The sequence below is a fragment of the Plutella xylostella genome, chromosome 9 (genome assembly GCF_932276165.1).
Source record: "Plutella xylostella chromosome 9, ilPluXylo3.1, whole genome shotgun sequence".
Classification (NCBI taxonomy): domain Eukaryota; kingdom Metazoa; phylum Arthropoda; class Insecta; order Lepidoptera; family Plutellidae; genus Plutella; species Plutella xylostella.
The window spans coordinates 11,591,534-11,611,720 of record NC_063989.1 but is presented as its reverse complement, the minus strand read 5'-3'; the positions used below and the strand labels follow the sequence as shown (position 1 = coordinate 11,611,720).

Below are 20,187 nucleotides of genomic sequence, written 5' to 3'. Positions count from 1 at the left end.
TTTCGACATTTTATCTGAGGTTGTGATATTTTAATCAAATTGGGCATTGGAGTGGCTTTATTTTTGTACTTATCTGTAAGCTTTCACTCAGGGCAGTGGATTTATTACAAATAAAAAACAAAATGCGGCGCTAACAATGCCAAAACAATGAAACAACCATTATAATAACTGACACTTTTTATCATTTAAGATCAAGATACGCAACATTAAAATTAAAACGCACACAATTGTAGTACTAAGTACATTCAATTGATTCCGTTACTTCTTTGTTTATTTACATTCCATATACCATGTCCTCCTACACCTATAATAAATAACTTTCATATTTTTTTTATTTTGTACATTATATTATTTTCTTTAATTTTAGCATGTCATGTTGGCCACAAAATAAACCACCATATATCTTTCATCTCCATCCATATATTTAACAAACATCCCCAATCCTACATCTACAGCACGGTCGCTAAGCACAGCGAAAAGCGGATATTGGCCTTTTTATATTTGTCTCTCTCTGACGCGCACAGTAACCTTGATGGCCGGCGGCAGAGATTGTGATGGGTCGTAGATGCAAAGGTCAACGTCCGATTTTCTCTGTGCTAGCCGACCGGCTCTACATGATGTATCCCATGTTGTCGTACTCGCCGGGCTGCGCGGGCGCATCCATGGTGATGACGGAGCCGGAGCGCTCGGCTGACAGCAGCTTCTGCGCTGACTTCCACGCAGGGGTGGGGGTGAACAGGGACTTGCCTCGCTGGAAGGGGTTATATCGTTATTTATACTGACACATTGTAACGTTATAGGTACACAAAAACCCAAAGTTTTAGTCTGAAATGATTTATCGATTCAGCCATGTGATGAAAAAAAATTCGTCAGAAAGGATTGGGTAGTGAAAATAGCATTAGTCACCAATTGGTGCGTCTAAATTATAATTATGTATAAGAAAGTGCTACCGTACCACCCGACACATTAGTAATCAACAATCCGAAAGCAGCAGCGATTATTGTCACAAAAATCTGTCAAAACCATTACGTCTGATTTGTCAGATAAGCAAAGCTGTTGATTGTCGATGGCTAATGTACGGTTCTGGTGATAACCCCGCTGGTGATACGTCACTGTTGGTTACCAAATTAAATGAGAATTTTCTACTCACATATCCGTGGTACCAGGCCCAGGCGAGGCCGACGGGCAGCAGTATGATGGTAGAGCCACCAATGATCCAGCCAATGGCATCAGCGAACGCCGGGAAGATGTAGTCCTCATACGCTGGCGGGGTCCACTCTATCAGCACGAAGACTAGCACGCCCTGAGGGGAGAATTAAGAGAAAATAGGCTTCAAGGGTTGCAAGACCAATCCTAAGGTCTGTGAGACCGTAAGACTATATCCTAACAAATATTATAAATGCGAAAGTAACTGTGTCTGTCTGTCTGTCTGTTACTCTTTCAGGCCAAAACTATTGAACGGATTTGAATGAAATTTGGTATACATATGGTCTAGACCCTGAGAAAGAACATAGGCTACTTTTTGTCTCTCAATTCCCACGGAAAAACTTTTTAAGGCGAAGCAAAGCTCGCAGGAACAGCTTGTTTTAAATAATAATCATGGAATTGAAGATACATTTAGAAAAGGCTTCTCATAACAGCGTGGAGTGCGCGCAATAAGTGTCCGCTGTAGAGACTACTACATCAGTAGGTATTTATGAAATCACCAAGTTTGTAAGGGCTTTGCGGGAAAGAGTGACCCAGTCAGGGGTTCTGACGGAATATTAAATTTTTGGATTCTTTTTAGAATCTGGCCATATAAATTTTAAGTATGAGGAGTATTTTTCAGAAATTTACAAATGTTTCGCAAAATGAGCCGGATGAGCCTGACTCACCCCCTTTCGACCGACTACACAATTTTTTAACACCATTAAAATACAGGCACATGACCTGTATACATACCAAGCCACCAATCGGCATGAACACAGTCCACACTGACTTCCAGTACCAGCGCACGAGCCGGCCGTGCGCCATGCCCATCGTCGCCAGGTCTTCCAGCGCGCGGTCCACGCCGTATGCCCAGGAGACTGCTATCGCCTGTTAGATATGGGGGCAATATAATGATTGATCAAAAACTTTGAGGATGGTGAACGACGCATTTTGGCCAGTAACGTTATGTTTCAGTCAAAATTTCCGCCCTAGACAAAGGGGAAGATGAGAGCGACGGATGAGGTTGGAGCATCAAAGTTAAGTGTCCATCGCCTGTTGCAGATCAAGTGAAAGATTTTTTTGGTTTTTATCGAGGGGAAAAAAACTATGATTTACGAACTATATTTTCAGATGGTAAGGAAATGACAAATGACAACTTTTATGTAAGGACATGCAAAAATATTCTTCAAGCTCACACCACATTTAAAAACATTGAATTATTCTATAATTAAAATACTTTTAAGTATACTGCAACATTAAGGTAATAATTTTCATAACAAAATTTATATCCTCTCGTATAGAAATATAAAGTCGAACCGTACCCATAGTCTTTACAACCCTTGTAAAGGAGGATTAATAAAGCTGTTATTAAAAAGTGTTTATGGTCATGGAACCGTTTCGAGTTTACGAGCAGATCTTAATGAAACTCTCTCAATGAGTTATTATTGTTTATAACGCGAGCAGTTTTATCGGCTCTGCATTGAAACAAACAGGAAAAGGGCGTTTCAGCGTGGAACTGATTTAGCTTTCGAAACAGTTTTTAAAACTAAAATGCTTAATCATAGTTTATTACATCGTGAGCCTGAGCAATTGTTATTTATGTTGATGAGTGTATGTTTTATTATGGGTTTAAAAGGTAATATATTCTATGAGTAGCAGGATTTCTTAACAACGACTTAAGAAATCTTTTTAGTTTTCTAAATATTTTTTCGGTTTAAATAGGCTTTAAACTACGAGCTCGATTTCAAAAGGCGAAACTACTAACCAATTTTGAATCCCAGCTTGTTTATCCAATAATTTTCACAAAAACCTCTTTAAAGAGGATGCAATAAAGCTCGCGTAGTAATACAGCTAATGTAAACGAGCAAGGGTAAACTTAAAGGGTGACTCTGCTCATCATTCTGTACTGACATACTTAATTTTATCATTCATCTTTCTGCTTACATCACCACTTTTGCCAAACACATTTTTTTTCCTTTTTTTCTTTCTCTCCTTACCTCAGCAGCGCCGACTATGAGTATGGCCCACGAGGCGGTGTTCCAGTCGAACAGCGTGAACAGGTACACGCCGCCGCTGAAGCACATCGGCAGCCCCAGCACGAAGCCCGCGGTGCATGTTATTGCCGTCGCCTGGGGAATTAAGGGTAAATAATTAAACCTATCAATCAGGGGGGTATGATGTAAGGAAATAATAAAAGAGGTGAACCACCTGTAGTCCGTATCTCGCTACTGAATCGCATTTTATGGGGTAGGTATAAAAAGAGCCTCTCTGAGTGACGTATCGAAAATACTTTATTATACGTCCAGCGCATGCAGCCGCTCTGACTGGCTAATCCCTTCAGCACAGTGAATACCAGAAAGCTCTAATAGTACAGTCTGACCTGACTCTCTCTCAGCTAGCACTGTCATTCTGACAGCAGTCACATTCTTACAGTGCCACAAACACGCCACAAACTTATCTGTTCCGGTGACAGCTCACGTAAATGTGTAATATTTCTTCATTCTATAAGATTTTAAGTTAGCCAGTAGTGGTAATTTGCTCTTGTGGTTTAAATTAACCTATCTAATCTATATCAATATATAATTCATAAGTAAGTAATGAGATATGGATCAACTTAGTTCGTTCTCACCGGAACAGATAAGTTTGTGGTACTGTACATCGAGACTGTCCAAAACAAACGCAAAAACCCTCACCATCCAATACCGCTTCCGAAACACGGGCCAGCGATCCGCAATAGCGGTATTCACACACTCCACTCCGGCGAACTGGCTGCCGAGCCCGAGGATGAAGAGCATGAAGAAGAACAGGATGGACCAGAGCGTCGGCACCGGCATTTGGAGTAGCGCCTCCGGGTACACCACGAAGGCCAGACCAGGCCCGCTCGCTGTCACGTCTGGAGCGTTGACAAAGAATAAAAATCACGACATTTAGGGCCTGTTTAAAATATCTGGATAGTGGCTATCTGTGGGATAACTACATGCTTTCACTTTCTCTAATTATGTTAACACACGGACTTGAATATTGTTATACTAGGGAGTTGAATCGAAAATCCTGGATGGTTTTTCTTTTACGTAGATGTTTTTTTTTGTATATTATTTAAAATGTTATTTCTACGTCCAACGTTCGGTTTTTTACTCCAATTTTAAATATGAATAAAAAACACATTCGGCTGTAGTTAATAAATTCCACCAAATTGGTTGCTTAAATCGCAAGGGTTCGTTATTTCCTCAAATCTTAATTTTTTTTCAGTGTTGACCTCATCCATCGTAATCTCTACATTTTATTGCACTACCGCGGAGCAAATCATAATCTACGTTGATTATTATGACCCAAATGGTTTATCATGCTATTTTTACGAAACAAATAAATCTATTATTTACATTAAATTTAAATAATGCAACAAGTAACTGTTATGGTAACCATTTAAATAATGTAAGTTATGTTTTGTAAAATACAAAGCCACAGTCATTCAGTTTTAAAATAAATACGCGATCATTTTAGCAAACTATTATTTTTACAAAAACAAACATTAATTTCCTGATGAATTAAACGAAATAACAAAACCTTGCTTATGTAAATACAATTTCATGTTTCATTCAATAGATAATAACGGATTGTCATTGACTATAAAAAGTTGTTTCATAGTTAAACAATAATTATGTACGGATCAGGAGGCCCTATTGCGAAGTCAAAACGAAATAACATTAACGAAGTAATTAGCGGCAAATTCAATACATTTTCAATCCGAAAATCACTGCCAAAATTTCGCGATGAGTACAATGGTAGATATAATTCGCGATTTCAAAGTTTTTTGATAATGAGGTAAGTAGCTCAGTATACCATGCACATTTAACTGACACCGGGACGACATACAGAACAGAAGTGATTGAGAATCACCCTCCAAGTCCTCTCTTCGTTTTACTGTACCATTTTTGCAACACACTGTATAAGACCGTGATTGTGTAACACATTACTGTAACCATAAAATAAATTTACTGACTACAGTAATATTTCAGGATGCCTTGGCAACTCCTCAACCCAAGTTGGTGTAGCCAAAATATTATTGTATTTGATTGAATTAAGTTATTGTACATCACATTTAATTTCAAACATACATTTTAGATGGTTCGTTTAATAAAAAATAAAATAAAAATGGAATTTTAAAATGTATAGTACGTCCAAGCTTCATAGATCTTTTTTTTTATGTCAAGGTTAAATCTTATGGATAACTAACAGAAGTAAAGTTTTATATGTACTAAGTGAATTTCCATATCGCCATCATGAAAACACGTGGCGTGATACCGATAACACTTCATGAAAATAAACAAAGCATCAACCAGACGGCTCACAAAAACACCATGATTAAGTCGAAATTACATTGATAAGGTTCAGATTAATGAAGTATTACTATAGAGTAGCAAAAGCTCGGATCAAATAGGACTTAGAGCTTGTAATAATGACTACTAAACGATTATAGCTGTTATCGACTAAATTCAGGTTTTATCTTTGCATATACTAACACATTGCAGAGAATTTCGTGTAATGAAGTATCGTTATCAAGTAGGGTAGAATAAATATTGCGTTTGTATTTTGGTTATTTCCTAGCTTTGCTGATATCAAGATTGTGTTTTGATTGATTAATTATTATATTAATTATTAATTATTATTCCTTAAATGAATGTTTTGATTGAAAATCATCTGACTGGCTAATCCTTTTACCACCATGAGAAACTACCACTGTAGTGTTTGTTACCGACACGTTAAGAAGAAGAAGGGTTTAAGTCTCCACAGGGAGATATTATCTACACCAATACAATTATTCGTGGGGGTAATAATTTACTTATAATCGAAAAACTGTCTCCTTCCACACTGTTTTATACATAGATATCGTCATAATTTTGATCATAAACATTGCTTTCCGTGTAGCTAATGTAAAAAAGCAATAAGCAAGGAAAACAATCGATTTAGCAATTTCACAACTGTGGAGGGTAGGGCTATGTACTTAGCCCTGTTTGTGTTTGATTCAATCTAACAGTTGATTATTTTTTCTTCATATTTGCGCAGTAAATGTACCTACAATCTGTACCAATCATAACTATTCCAATAATGAGCATTTGCCAGTTCTAATTTTTATATTTTTTATCGGGTTGATTTTTTTGCAGATTTTTGTGGCTTATCGTGGATAACATGGTAAGATACTTTTATACCCCAGAACATCGCACGTGTCGCACCTACCGCATTTTCATCGTCAATATTAGCGTGATTAGCTCACTGAATGCGATGCATCCGGTGCGTACGACACCGAAACATAGTCTCAAAAGCCTTACACAAACGTACCATCAACGCTGACGCCCATCTGAAGCGCCTGGAACCCCAGCACGGAGAAGATCGCGAACCCGGCGTAGACAGACGTCGCGAAGTTCGCGAACGAAACAAAGATGGCGTCGAAGTGGCTGTTGTTGGTGTAGTTGTTGTAGGACGCGAGGGTCACGAGCGAGCCGCACGCCACGCCGAACGAGTAGAATATCTGTGGGGGGAATGTGGGATTTATTGTGTTGGTTATGATGGAGCTCACAGCGTAATCATAATCATAATTTATTTCATTTTCATTTACAGAGTTACAGTATAAGAATATAAAAATTTAAATACAGCAATAGCTTGGGTTCCGTTGGATAGCTGATCTTTGGTTAAATTAAAAGTGTTAATACTTAAGGACTATTATGGTCACACAGAATTCTTTTTCTGAAGAAAAATACACTCGAGTCCGAAAAGACTTCTTTCTGAACACTTATTTTTCAGGTACAAATATGGTATGTACATAAGTAAAAATAAAAATAATCTTGAGGAAAGGTGTAGTTTGTAGGAAAGTTTTACCTGTCCTGTAGAGTAGCATGTAATTTTACGGGAATACGTTACAGATACGGAATACGTTACGGCAGACCTTCTTTCTATTGCTGTATCAACATACCTGCGAGGCAGCATCCCCCCATACGCGTGCCTCCAGCAGCGTGCCCCAGTCCGGGGTGAGGTAGAAGCTGATGCCGGTCCCGGCGCCCTCGAGCGTGACCCCGCGGATCAGCAGCGCCGTCAGCATCACGTAGGGGAAGAGGGCCGTGAAGTAGACCACCTTGCCTGCTGATTGGACGCCCTGGGGGGAGTTGGAGAGGGGATTATCGTGCTGATTGTGAGTTTTTGGCAGCATTGGAGAGTAGGTTCTTGGTTATGGTGATTGTGTTTAAACGTGCCTAGTTATGCCTGGCTAGTTTTGTAAGCTAGGATAATCATTTAGTGTTAATAAACTGGCTATGGCTTTGTAGAAAAAACAATCTTCATTTATCGCTAGGAGTACTTACTAAAAGCATCAAAGCGTCCGCTTTTAAAAGCAAGTGACCCAAGACTTCTTGGTTGATAACCCGGTAATAAATACCGGATTTATTACTTCTTACATTCTTTTAAAATTAGATGTCTTGTCTTGCAACCTTCAGACATCATGGGAAGCACTCTAGGCCCAAAACCCCTATTCCCTAATTAATTATACTTACTTTAATAACCACGAAGAACGTGATCAGCCAGGAGGCGAAGAGACAGCCGACGAGGTGCCACTGCAGCTCGCCCCACTGCTCCCACGTGGCGTCGCCGCGGCCCAGCACGCGCTCACTGTATGGGACAAACACTTCAGTCATTTCATAATCATCATCATAAATAGGGGATGGTTCACTGTATTGATACCGTAGGGAAAATATCTGTTCTTGGAGCTAAGTTATTGAGCTTCATAAAGATCCACTGAAAGTTCATTTGGCCTTCCCTATTCAGCTGACTTTGGTAGTCGGACCAGCAGGCTGTGTCCCACGTTTACCTTATTTAATCGAATATTTAGTTATTTAAAGGTTACCTATAAATCTCTTAAGTAGGTACAAGTTGGAAGTTTTAGTCACACTCCATATGTGCCAAAGAACCCATAACGTGAGTGGAGACCACAGACATCAACCAGGAAAACTATGTAAGTTTTATTTCATTTCCATTTATTCTTCGGTGCGGAGTGAGTGGATAATTTAAATTCAGGAACCGGACATAAAGAATATTAAAACTTTTAGACAATGTAGCCATCCGGTGGCGTCGGATAAATGTGTGTCCCGAGCGGCGGCGAGGCGATTACTTTGTTCAACTCTAACCGAAAATTTCAAAATAAAAGTCTCACTGTTATCTAACTTCTCCGGACTTAGACACGTTTTTTACGTGGTTTCTATTCTATTTCGGTTTGGTGGATAAGGAAATAGAATTTTTACCAATAGTATTTTAGTATTTGTAAAGATAATAAGTCTACCCGAAAAGACAAGGGAAAATTAATACCTAAGCAACTTCTTCTGTCCAGTAGAAATTTATGGGCTGGTTAAATCCGTGCTAACAGCAGAGGGTGCGGTCTAACATACGCAGATTCTAGTATTTCTCATTGACCAACACGTAAACCTATTACGTTAATTTAAACTCTTCTGATTTGCCGCCAACCCTCAAATTATACATTCTTCCAAAAAAATCCTTAAAAACTCACTTATAATACTCCTCAGAAGCCAGCACCCTCGTAATATTCGAGTACCAGTTGACCGGCTCCCCGTCCAGGTCACAATGCGTGCCGTTCAGCGGCTCCCGGCCGGACATGAGGCAGATGTCGCCCACGCTCATGCAGGTCTTCAGGTAGAAGGTCAGGTCGGAGGAGGAACCCGTGTTGTTCACGCGGCAGTCTTTGTCGTACGACCCGCTGTAGCAGACTGGGGAGTAATAATTATTCATTTATTTCAGGCAGTTAATTATTTTGAGGGGAGCTAAAGATACAACGGACGTGATGTTTCTATTTCTATATCTGCAATAGTTACTTGATTGATGTCCTTCTTACAGATCTTCTTTTCGTAGCCAAATACTCGTACGAATCAGTAAATTCTATCGTTTTCCTTTTACCTTAAGTTTAAGTACTGATAATTTTAACAAATATGAAAATTCTATAAAAATACTCACATGCAGAATTAAACGAGTTATCGCACGAGCCCCAGCCAAGGTTCCCGGTCAAAGAGACGATGGTGTAGAACAGGTTCCAGGCGACGATCACCATGAAGTAGATGCAGACATAGCAGATGATGACCACAGTGCAATAGCCGAGCCCACTGAAGGCCGGGGCGATGGCCGCGAACGCCTGAAGAGGGCCTAAGCCCGTGTACTGCCCGATGTAGAGTTCGAGGTAAAACAAAGGAAGGCCGATGAATACCAGCATTAGGAAGAAAGGGATCAGGAAGGCGCCTGGAAGGAAATTTGGCGTTAGTTTTTTGGTCGGTCAGAGTTAGAGTTGTTCATCATAACTCATAATCATAACCATCATCATTCGTCTATTGTTTTGATGGGCAATAACTTACAAACTATTCTCCCTTCGGCTAGGGCCATTGTTGGTGAAAGGAGAATAAAAGAGGTAGAAAACTCTCTGCTATCATTTTAAAACATTTAGAACCAACCCTATCTATATTTACTGAAATCTGAATAATATGTATGGCACGTATTAAATCTCAGCTATAATAAGACCTCATGAAATGATGTTTTCTACCATGTAGTTCTATGCCCAATGCTTATGAATGTAAAAAAAAATTAAAATCTTTTTATACATACCACCGCCATTCCTATAACAGAGGTAGGGAAACCGCCATACATTTCCGAGGCCCACGGCATAACCTAAGCATGCGAGAATGAACTCTATTGGACTGTCCCATTTTACTTTGGCTGGAATTGCTTCTGTTGAGGTTCTGCTAACTGTGTCCAACTAAAAAAATATATTAGGTAGTTAGTAATTATTTATTAATACCTAAATCAATTCTATATTCTTTCTGGGGGATTTAGTTAACACACCTGGCCCACTCGAATGAAACCTTTGCCGAATGTTTCTGTCCTGTTAAGGTATAAACTATGTACCTTGACCCTTCCTTAGCTTAGACCATTTCCCACTACGCTGGTCTGGATGAATGAGTCCACCTTTCACATTCATTAATCGGTACATAATATCATGGCATTAGAAACCGCAGCTCCCTAGTGAGAAGCAAGTGCGTTATCGGTTCGATAGTTAATAATAATAATTACCGTTATGGAACATAATGTGCAGAATGCGTGTACGATTGTAAAAGTAAGCTATAACTATGTACCTACGATTAAAAACTGAAGCTGTCTTTATGCACCTGTGCTAAAAGATACAAAAATATGGAACCAAAAGTTTGTTTGCCTTTATGAACCTGTGCTTAAACATAGGTAGAAAATCAATTATAGTGTAAAGGCGCTTCCTCAAAAAAATACGAAACCAAAAGTTCGTTAGTGTTATTTTTTTACGGTTAAATATGTACCTACAAGTTTCAGAAAGAATGATACTAACTCCCATGAAACGTGTAAGTATGAAATTCTCTCTCATACTCTCAGGTGAAGTGTATGAGACATAATCGCGACGACACAAATTACCAAGTTCCGAACTGTTGAAACAAGGGAATAATCGCTCTTATTTAAATGTAAATGCTTCTTGGAATGCAAAAGAGACAGGATGTCTATGCACATAGTTACAGAGGGTTTACTTTTTTTTAATAAAAAAATAAATATTTCCGAGAATATTATCCGAGAGATAAACTGAGTAAGGTATACATAACATTATTGATGATGTTATCAGTACAATAGCGATAAGTTAGGAATTGATGAGTATATTTTTTCAATCAAATCTTCACTTTCTTTTCAAAGAAAGGTTGCCTGTAAGAGATCACTCTTAGCGATAAGGCCGGCTATGGTTCATCGTTCCTAGTTTATAAGTATTTTTATTTGCATGTTTTACTACTTGTGGCTACTTACCAATAAAGTCATAATTCTATTCTATTCTACGCTATGACTAGACTGGTTGCTAACTTGCAAGGGCGTACCCAGGATTTCAGCTAGGGGGGAGCAGCTCATACCTGTTCCGAGATGATGGTCGGTCGGGTTTTATTGCAACATTATAGATAAAAAATAACTAAAAAGTAAGAAATAATTAATAATAGCAGGAAATGTTCTTTTTTTATGTTGGTGCGGTGACAAAGGAATCTGAAGAAATATGGCACCAACTTCAAAAAAGAACAGTTCCTGCTATTATTAATTATTTCTTACTTTTAAGTTATTTTTAAAGTCGGTTTTTTATTTTTTTAAATTATATTTAATTTTATTTTATTGTTTTTGTTTAATTGCAATTATAAATTGTCACTCAAAAGTAAGATGCAAATGATACCATTACGTCCTACTAGTCAATACGAATCATTCAAGCCTAAGCACGAGGTAGTTGATATATACTGTTGAGGAGTTCCCTTGACTGCTTTCCGTTTCCATGATCAGATCAGGTCAAGGTCACCATCATATTTTTTAATTATAAGAACTATATTTACGTTCTAAATTTCATTAGAATCGGTTAAAAGGTTTTGGTACCCAAAATGGAAATTCATACCCTGTTTTTACCCCTTTACCCACCCTTGGGGGTGAAACAAAATTCTGAAAAAAAAATGGGACCACCTGGGAGCTCGACCCAATACATCAAAAAAAAGAATTTTCAAAATCAGTCCATAAACGGCGGAGTAATCGGTGAACAAACATAAAAAATATAAAAAAAAGATCCCGACGAATTGAGAACCTCCTCCTTTTTTTAAGTCGGTTAAAAATAATATTAAATCAAAATATCTGACTAAAAAGAAAAGATACTTGTTTCCAACACTTCATATTGCGCACAGTAAGTAACACGTTTTTAATTTCCACTTAGCAGGAAAATTTACGTTTATTTTATCTTCTAGAGGGGGGCAGCTGCCCCCCCCTGCTCCTACCTGGGTACGCCCTTGCTAACTTGTGCTGGCAACCTGATACGCTGTGACTCTTCACCATAGAACAAGGTGGACTCGGGTGTACCGTACCATCTCCACAAACTCCTCCGTGTATAATCTTGTTTATATAATATATTTGGGAATAATTATTAAATGACTCGTTGTAACATTGTTTAAATTAAGTACTAGTACTTTAAGTAGGTACTAGTGTTCTTCTTTTGGCACACCGTATAGTTAAATTTTCTTACACCTCCTGTGGGTTGACTGGTAGATAATGCTTATAGTATTAAGTCCCTTTGTACACTTATTTTTATATACGTTATATTTGTATTCAATAAATATAAACTATGCTCCTCCGCAGCCACGACCCCCGGTCGAGGAGTGAATGGAGCCGCAAGTTCCATTCGATTCGCATTCGCGCTATTCAAATAATATTATACAGAAGTTGGGCGCAGTCGAGGCATCAACTTCTGCGAAGTACTTCTTGCCCGCACACTTTGTGTTTATTATTCACGCTAAGAAAACCTTGGAGACGAGGGTCTTTTTTATGGATCATGGTGTGTTATGTTTATTAGAGGTACTTGCTCAAAGTGTCTTTTAGATATGGTATCATAAAAAATAATTATTGATTGTTATTAATTACATAAATATGTAAAGAACACTTTTTATTTACATTAGAAGTTATTTTATTTTCTTTTAAAATTTAATCTCGATACTCGTTACAACCTGCTACACCTTGGCCAAAACTTGCATTGACATAAAATTCTGGTATATGGCAAAATAGAATTGGTCTAAACTTTACTGGAGCTAAAGCTAACAAAACAAGTCTTTCTGAATAACTTTTTGCCTTTCCAATGCTAGGCTAGGACCAACCAAAATGTTCAAACAAAAAACATTCTCCGAAAACCGACTATTCCGTGGACGAGCGGCAACCCTGAATGACGTATTCTCGCAGCTATAGGTATGTACATAGAGATGTAGATGCTGAGTCGAATAAAAGTTTGTGCTGATTTGTATGAACGTATGCGAGTTGCTGCACCTGGCGAGACGCTTGCGATCCCGGGGGTCACTTCACCTTAAGAAAAACTAAGTTGAAAAGTGCTGCTATGATTACCAAACAAAGAACGAAGATTCCGAGCGCTTTTGCACGCTCTAATCAAGACTCTATCTCATCGTGTTAAATGTTCCGATGGCATGACAGCTCTCGTTCGTTTTTTTTTTTGGCAACCTGGAGTAACCCTCCAGACTCGGGCTCCGGTAGAATTGCTTCCGTGTACGGACCAGAGACCGAATCCATAGGTGCTACCACCATAGACACATGGGCAATCGACAGCATCAAGTTCCGAGATCACTATCTCGCACAAAATATATGTTAGTGGATCTGGAAACCCATGTTACATTGCAGCGCTGCTAAGCGATCGAGCTAGCTAGGGGGGTGAATATCTGGTGGTGTGGCCTGTAAAGATTTTCAGTTGCTAATTCGATGTTGGTACCTACAGTTAGTTGTCAAAATAGTGCCATGTCGGTTTCCAAGAGATTAATATACAATACATTGTATAACCTACGATAACATAATCTGAGATGGCTGATTAACAGGAAAATGTATGATAATAAAGAAAGTATGAATGAGATTGAAGTTTTTTGTGGAGTGGATGATATCATGGTGCTATTTTATGGAGATTTAACTCCTGTACCACAGAGTGGAGTGGTAAAATATGATAATCAAGGTGAGGACTATAGATACGGCCACCCCGAGTGCGCCGTTTAAGCATCGCTTATTCTCTTGTCTACATTTTTTTCGCTGAAACTTTTTCTAAGTTGAAGTTGGGGGAAAATTACTTTTAAATAGCTATTTTGTACGACAATAGTTCCGTACACGAGTTAAGGGTTTTGTTTTGGGTAAGCACTTGTTGAAGTGGAATACGGATGAATTCTCGATATAAGACACCGTGATAGAATAAAATATAAAAATATAGTTAGGGAGTAACTGATGTCTTGAAGAGCCTAGTGTATCTTGTGTAGTAATATTGATTAGGTAAGTAGATCCTAGAATAAGTATTCCATGAAGCTGCATTTTAATCGTTCCAAACACGGCATCTGACACGTTAAAACAGCGAAAAATGAGTGACTCGCTTGCGAATCATCAGTCTCAGAGTAGGTGCTCGTTTGTTCAGTGGACTCTGCATAATTTGCACAGATTTGTACAAGTGAGGCTCACGCTTCTTTCAGATCGCAATTACTGATTGATTAAAAACCGTGTATCAACACAAGCGCGATATGACATGAGTTTAGTCAGTTATTTAACTACGATAAGCGGTAGTTACAAGATTATGAAAAATCGTTCATTAATCTCTGATAACACTATCGGGGACTACTGATTTTTATTGAGTTTATATGTGATTAGTTCGAGCCGAATCACGTATGTGTTCTAGCAAGTTGATCTCGTGAATCGACGATAAATAAAACTGTTTGAGAAACTTCGCTAAATAATGGTCTTAATTTAAAAGCAAACCACAAAAACTTTAAACACTGTTTAACAAGTGTTTAAAAAACCGGCCAAGTGCGAGTCGGGCTCGCGCACAAAGGGTTCCGTAGCAGCAAATATAATATTACAGTTAAATCAACCTATCTCAAAAACTATAAGAGATACTTTGATCAAACCAAAAATCGTTGAAAGAGTTAATTAGCATGCATCACCTCTATTTTTTTTAGAATTTTATACCCCGTAGTTATTAAAATAGAGGGGGGGGGACATACTTTTTACGACTTTGAGAGCTGATATCTCAAAAACCGTTCACTTTAAGAAAAATGTTTTTTAGAAAACTTTATATCATTTTAAAAGACCTTTCCATTGATACCCCACACGGGTATGTACATCGAAAAAAAAAATTTAATCCCTCAGTTACATGTGGGCCCCACCCCCAATTCTTTTTTTTACTATTTAGTGTCATATTTTTGTAGCGGTTCATACAACACATATTCCCATCAAATTTCATCACTGTAGTACTTATAGTTTCCGAGTAAATCGGCTGTGACAGACGGACAGACGGGCAGACGGACAGACGGACATGACGAAACTATAAGGGTTCCGTTTTTGCCATTTTGGCTACGGAACCCTAAAAACGAAATTTGTCAGATTTTGTTGTTGTATGCGTTTACAGCGCTAAACACCTGTTAAATACTGTCTAAGTTTTTGTGGTAAGACCCAAAATATTCCAATTTCTGTGATGTTATGTTATTTTAATCGAAATAAAGCAAGTTACAATAATATGTTCTGAAGTACTGTAAAATGAAAGCACGGGTCCAGCTGAACAATTTTGTGAAGCACATTTTTACTAAATTTTTTTATACTTAATCAATTCTTCAGATTTATATGAGGAACATGGAAGAGGAGAGACTTTCCCCAAAAATAACGTATCGTCGAAAATTGTAATCTTATTCTATTATTTTTGACTACATTTTCGACGATACCTATGTATTATTCTTGGGGAAAGTTGACAAGTTTCCTGTCCTCATACTATTACATATCTACATAGTATTATTTGTATACAGATAGCAGCCTAGCAGGTCGAGGTAGATGTGGTCTTGAGTGAAGAGAACAACTACGAAAACTAAGCGTTTGACGCCTCCAGGCCGTGTAGCACAGGCCGCTAATAAGACGTGACAAAAGTTCTCCGTCGCGCTCACTCTTGAGGCTGCGCGATGTGAGTGACGGCGATGCAAAACTTTTGTCACGTCTTAAATGCAGCCCGTACTAGCCCTTCAGTTTACTGTACCAACTAGATACACTCACGGGCAATGAAAAAGTTCCACTCATAAAATGCATGTTCCATACATCAAACGCCCTAAATTTTTAAAAATATTTAATTTAAAAACTGAACAAAATATTACCGTTTTTTGTTAAAATATCTATATGCTCTGATAAATGTACTCCAATGTGGAAGGTGTTAATAAGCTAGCCTTTTCCGATTAGGAGTGATTTAGTTATTTTTTCAGTGGATCCTTGTCATTGCCCGTGAGTGTAAATTAGGGCATGCAATACCGCAATACCGGTTTTCGTAATACCGGTATCAGGGACAAAATTCACGCTTTTTTCAATACCGGTATTGAAAGTTAATACCGGTATTGAAGTAATACCGGAATCGAACTTTTTTAGGCTAAAAAGCGATTAAGATATAGTATTCCTATGTACTGTGAAAGCGCACTTGTTTCCAACCGTTTAATGCAGTTTTCGGCCGTTTGATGCTACTGTTGTCCATGCGTAAACGGACACTGGATGTAAAAATAATAATTTATTGTAAAATTTTCACTCTAATACTCAATTCTCGTAAAAATCTATTACAAAAAACTGAATTTCATTGCTTGTTCTCGTTTTATTTTGACCTATACGACCTTTAATCACAATATATGCCATTTATTAAAAGGAAATCTAATACCGGTATTAATACCGGGATCCGGTATTGTGTTGCAATACCGGAACTCAATACCGGTATTGAAAATAGTTCCTGTATTTCATGCTCTAGTGTAAATAGAAGGTACAGTTCTCCCATCTTAATAATGCACATGCAAATCTTCGCAAACTGTCGTATTCCCGGAAACACCCGAATCATTGCCCTTAAACAAAGCACTTGCATTTTGATCCTTGTTCGAAAGTAATAGTACTCAATATCATGTGACACATAATCGAAAACAATTTGGGCGGTCGGTGGCTGTCACCGATCAGTCAAAGGTCTCAAGGTCAAGATCAGTATTACTTTTGTGGAATTATAAAGAGCTGCAATTACACATCTTTCTTGTAATTTTTTTCAAATGTGAATTTAATTTCAACTTTAATTATTTTTGACGACGCCATATTAAGAGGGCGGGTCAATAAGTCCGTGAGTTTTTGAAGAAAATACTTGGTTTTGGATAATTTTATTTTTTATTTTTCAACGTAGTCTCCTTTGAGCACTATACACTTTGTCCAACGATTCTGCAATTTTTTTATGCCTTCCAAAAAATTAGGTTTCTCGAGGTCATCAAAATACCCACCATGGCCTTCTTTGGTGCCGATTCACCCCGAGAAACCCACTGTTTAGACTGCTGTTTGGTCTCTGATGTGTTGTGGTGGATCCACGTTTCATCCACGGTTACAAAACGGCGCAAAACTCGTCCGAATTTCGGTTGAACTACGCCAAACACTCCTCTGCGAAGTTGTCATTCGGTTGCGTTTGTGAGCAAACGCGGCACCCATCTTGCGGAAAGCTTTTTCATACCCAAGTGATCATTCAAAATTGAAACCACTGAGCCACGTGATATCGCTGTGGCTTCCACTATCCCTCTCACTTTCAATCGGCCAACACCATGTCGTGAATTTTTTCAATCATTTCAGGTGTAGAGACCTCAACTGGGTGCCATGAACGTCCGGCTTCTTCCGTACTTGTACGGCCAGAACGGAATTCAGTAAACCACTTTTTACCATAGATATTGATGGTGCAGAGTCCCCATAATTTTTATCAAGCTTAGCCTTGGTTTCAGTGATGGTTTTTTTCCGCAAAAAATCATGCTTAGTGAGCACACGAAATTCAGGTTTTTCCATTATGTTTTTAAATCACGCGGTAGTTGCTAAGAACGGGTTTAAAACACAAACCAAGTGACGTAACTGGTCCAAATTTTGACAGATGTTAATGTAAACCTGTTATAGTGCCACAATCTTATCTGTTCCGGTGGCGACATCGCTGTGATCGAATCCAGTGTTGCTTTCGATTAAATTTTGCCTATTTCTGGTTTAAACGACAATGCATTTCTGCTATTACCTATTGTAATAATTAGGTACATTCATAAGTATAGTACTATAGATAAATCAAAATATAGGGTCGATAGTAAATGAAAGTGGATATAATATATCAAACGACATTTGATTCAGTGTAGTTCTGATTATGTTCTGCTTCTGATATAGGAGATTAAATCTAGATTACAATGGTATAGGTAATATATGTGGGTCGAGATAGATAGACTTAAAAAAACAATTAATTAAATATTATTATTATTTTTGAACACTTTATTTTACATTTTCTAAAGTAACAAGAAACAATAGCATACAATTAAAATAAATTCAGACAGTGTGCAAAGGCTAATACATCATCATCATCATCATCATCTTGACCCATCACGTCCCCACTGCTGGGGCACGGGTCTCCTTCCAAAGGCTAATTAGCAATTTGCCAAAAAGCAATTTCTTTCAGCCAACTCTTGATTGGTTGGGAAAACAATGACATGTCATAAATCATCATTATTTCGTCTAAAATCGCTGCAGGTGCGCGAAATTCTTCTTAGTATACTGCCTAAGATTTAAAGTATCATGTCATGTCCTCACACCTGTAATCAAAGAAAAATAAAGATTATATACTTTTCATCACGAGTATCATCACGACTCATCCCGTCCCCACTGCTGGGGCACGGGCCTCTCTGGAAAATATTACTTACATAAAATTACATGGAGTATATGGGTAAAATTATTCGTCATATTTGGCAACACTAACCTGTAGCCGCTGCAACTCGTTCTTCCAATTTTTCAAACGGAATTAAAGGCGCCTGAATACGTTATTCGTCCTGCATAAAAGCCAATATATATAGTACTACTTTTCTTGCCTTACATTACAGCGCTTTTGGCAGTATTTCACCCAGAAAATCACAAAACAAATTAAATAACAACAATTGAAATTGACAACTCAAATAACGCACAGAGTATGAAATGACGTTTGACAATGACTTTTCGTTAGTTGCACATTTTGACCACCGGAACAGATAAGATTGTGGCACTATAACCTTTTATCATTTGCATTCATTTGTGTGTTGTTGTCGGGAACAAACGTTTTAAATAAAATAATTATTATAATTAACACTGTTATTTTTTTATGTTTGTTTTTAAATTTAAAGACAATACTTAGTATGTTTTAACATAATAATATTTAGAAAGCACGTTTTACAATGGACTTAACTGTTTTAATCATAATCTCCTGTTCCTGTTGCACTATTTCCCAGTACCACAAGTGATAGAGAGTCTATCATCGGTGAACAATAAATTAACATCGTGCCTAGTAAGTATTTTGTCGGAGGCGATAATAGAATTTACCGATAAGTAACATTTGAAATCATTATTACGAACACATAGTGATCTGCATCTAAGACAACTGGTCTTGAGATACAGAGAATGCGATGTCTGCGGAAAGGTGATACACCTAAATAAAAATGTTCTAAATGGAAATCACAAATATACCTAAATTATGAATGGCCAATTGGCCACCCAAGATGCCATACTTACCTGTATTTGGAGGCTAGACAATTTTGCATGTTCCAAGTTTAAAATAATAATAAAATCATTTTTTATAGAGATGAAACTGGTTTATTTATAGGTGAATGAACTTGGCACGCGTGAATATGAATAACTAGTTCATAATAATAATGACTTCTTGGCAAAATTTTGACCACGGTGGTCAATCTCAATGAGAATAATCTCTAGCTAACTAATGTCGCCCTATATTTAAGGTACAACTCAGTCTAAAGATCCACCGTGTAACTCAGTGGTAGTCTTTCATCATTCATCCTTTGACTATGGATTATCACTAATTGTTTCTTCATTTTGTGTAGCTGAATAAACTCATCATCATGCAGCACTTACCTTCTTTCCATTTTCTGTTGCTGCCATTTTTATTCTTCAGTAGGTATTCACTTTAACTTATTTTTTTTGTTACAAAACTTCGAAACAATAACACATTTTTATGACTAAAAGCAATTTTAGCAGTTCACTCCCGCGCAAAGTATTTTACTCAACTGATACAAAAACTTTATATCTGTCGATATAAACTAGTATCGGCTTGATAACGGCCAAATTTATGGCTTATTACGAAAAGATAAAGTACAATCATGATTGCAAGTGTTTTAATTGCATTTTTACCCAAGATGTTATCTAGTAGGAGGCGAAGTTTTTGTTGGGTCCTGTACATTTTGCTCGAATATGTGAAATAGTTTAACCGACGGTTGATTCTGCGAGAGCAGCAGCTGACTGAACCAGTACAACAAGTAGAGTGACAGACAAACTGACCAGTGACACGTGTGAGATCTGAATCGTAAGAAGATAACTGTTACGGATGAGATAATTTTAGATTTT

General features: G+C 37.8%; 1 protein-coding gene across 1 annotated transcript; it reads right to left on the bottom strand.

The window, feature by feature from the left end:
* Positions 1–402: 402 nt before the first annotated feature.
* LOC105392117 (sodium-dependent dopamine transporter) lies at positions 403–19,877 on the bottom strand. Its single transcript, XM_038122357.2, has 12 exons — positions 19,699–19,877; positions 9,838–9,988; positions 9,199–9,477; positions 8,738–8,954; positions 7,731–7,845; positions 7,157–7,336; positions 6,526–6,715; positions 3,882–4,081; positions 3,186–3,317; positions 1,942–2,076; positions 1,151–1,303; positions 403–751 (listed from the first exon to the last, which is right to left on the bottom strand). The coding sequence occupies exons 1-12, from the start codon at positions 19,723–19,725 to the stop codon at positions 611–613; spliced, it is 1,920 nt and encodes a 639-aa protein (XP_037978285.2). The 5' UTR covers positions 19,726–19,877; the 3' UTR covers positions 403–610.
* Positions 19,878–20,187: the final 310 nt, after the last annotated feature.

Coding starts and splice junctions, on each gene's coding strand:
- LOC105392117 (XM_038122357.2), bottom strand. CDS start 19,725: ATGGCAGCAACAGAAAATGGAAAGAAG. Junction 9,478..9,837: donor CTGTTATAGGAATGGCGGTG/GTATGTATAAAA, acceptor ATTTCCTTCCAG/GCGCCTTCCTGATCCCTTTC. Junction 7,337..7,730: donor CGTTCTTCGTGGTTATTAAA/GTAAGTATAATT, acceptor AACTCCCCCCAG/GGCGTCCAATCAGCAGGCAA.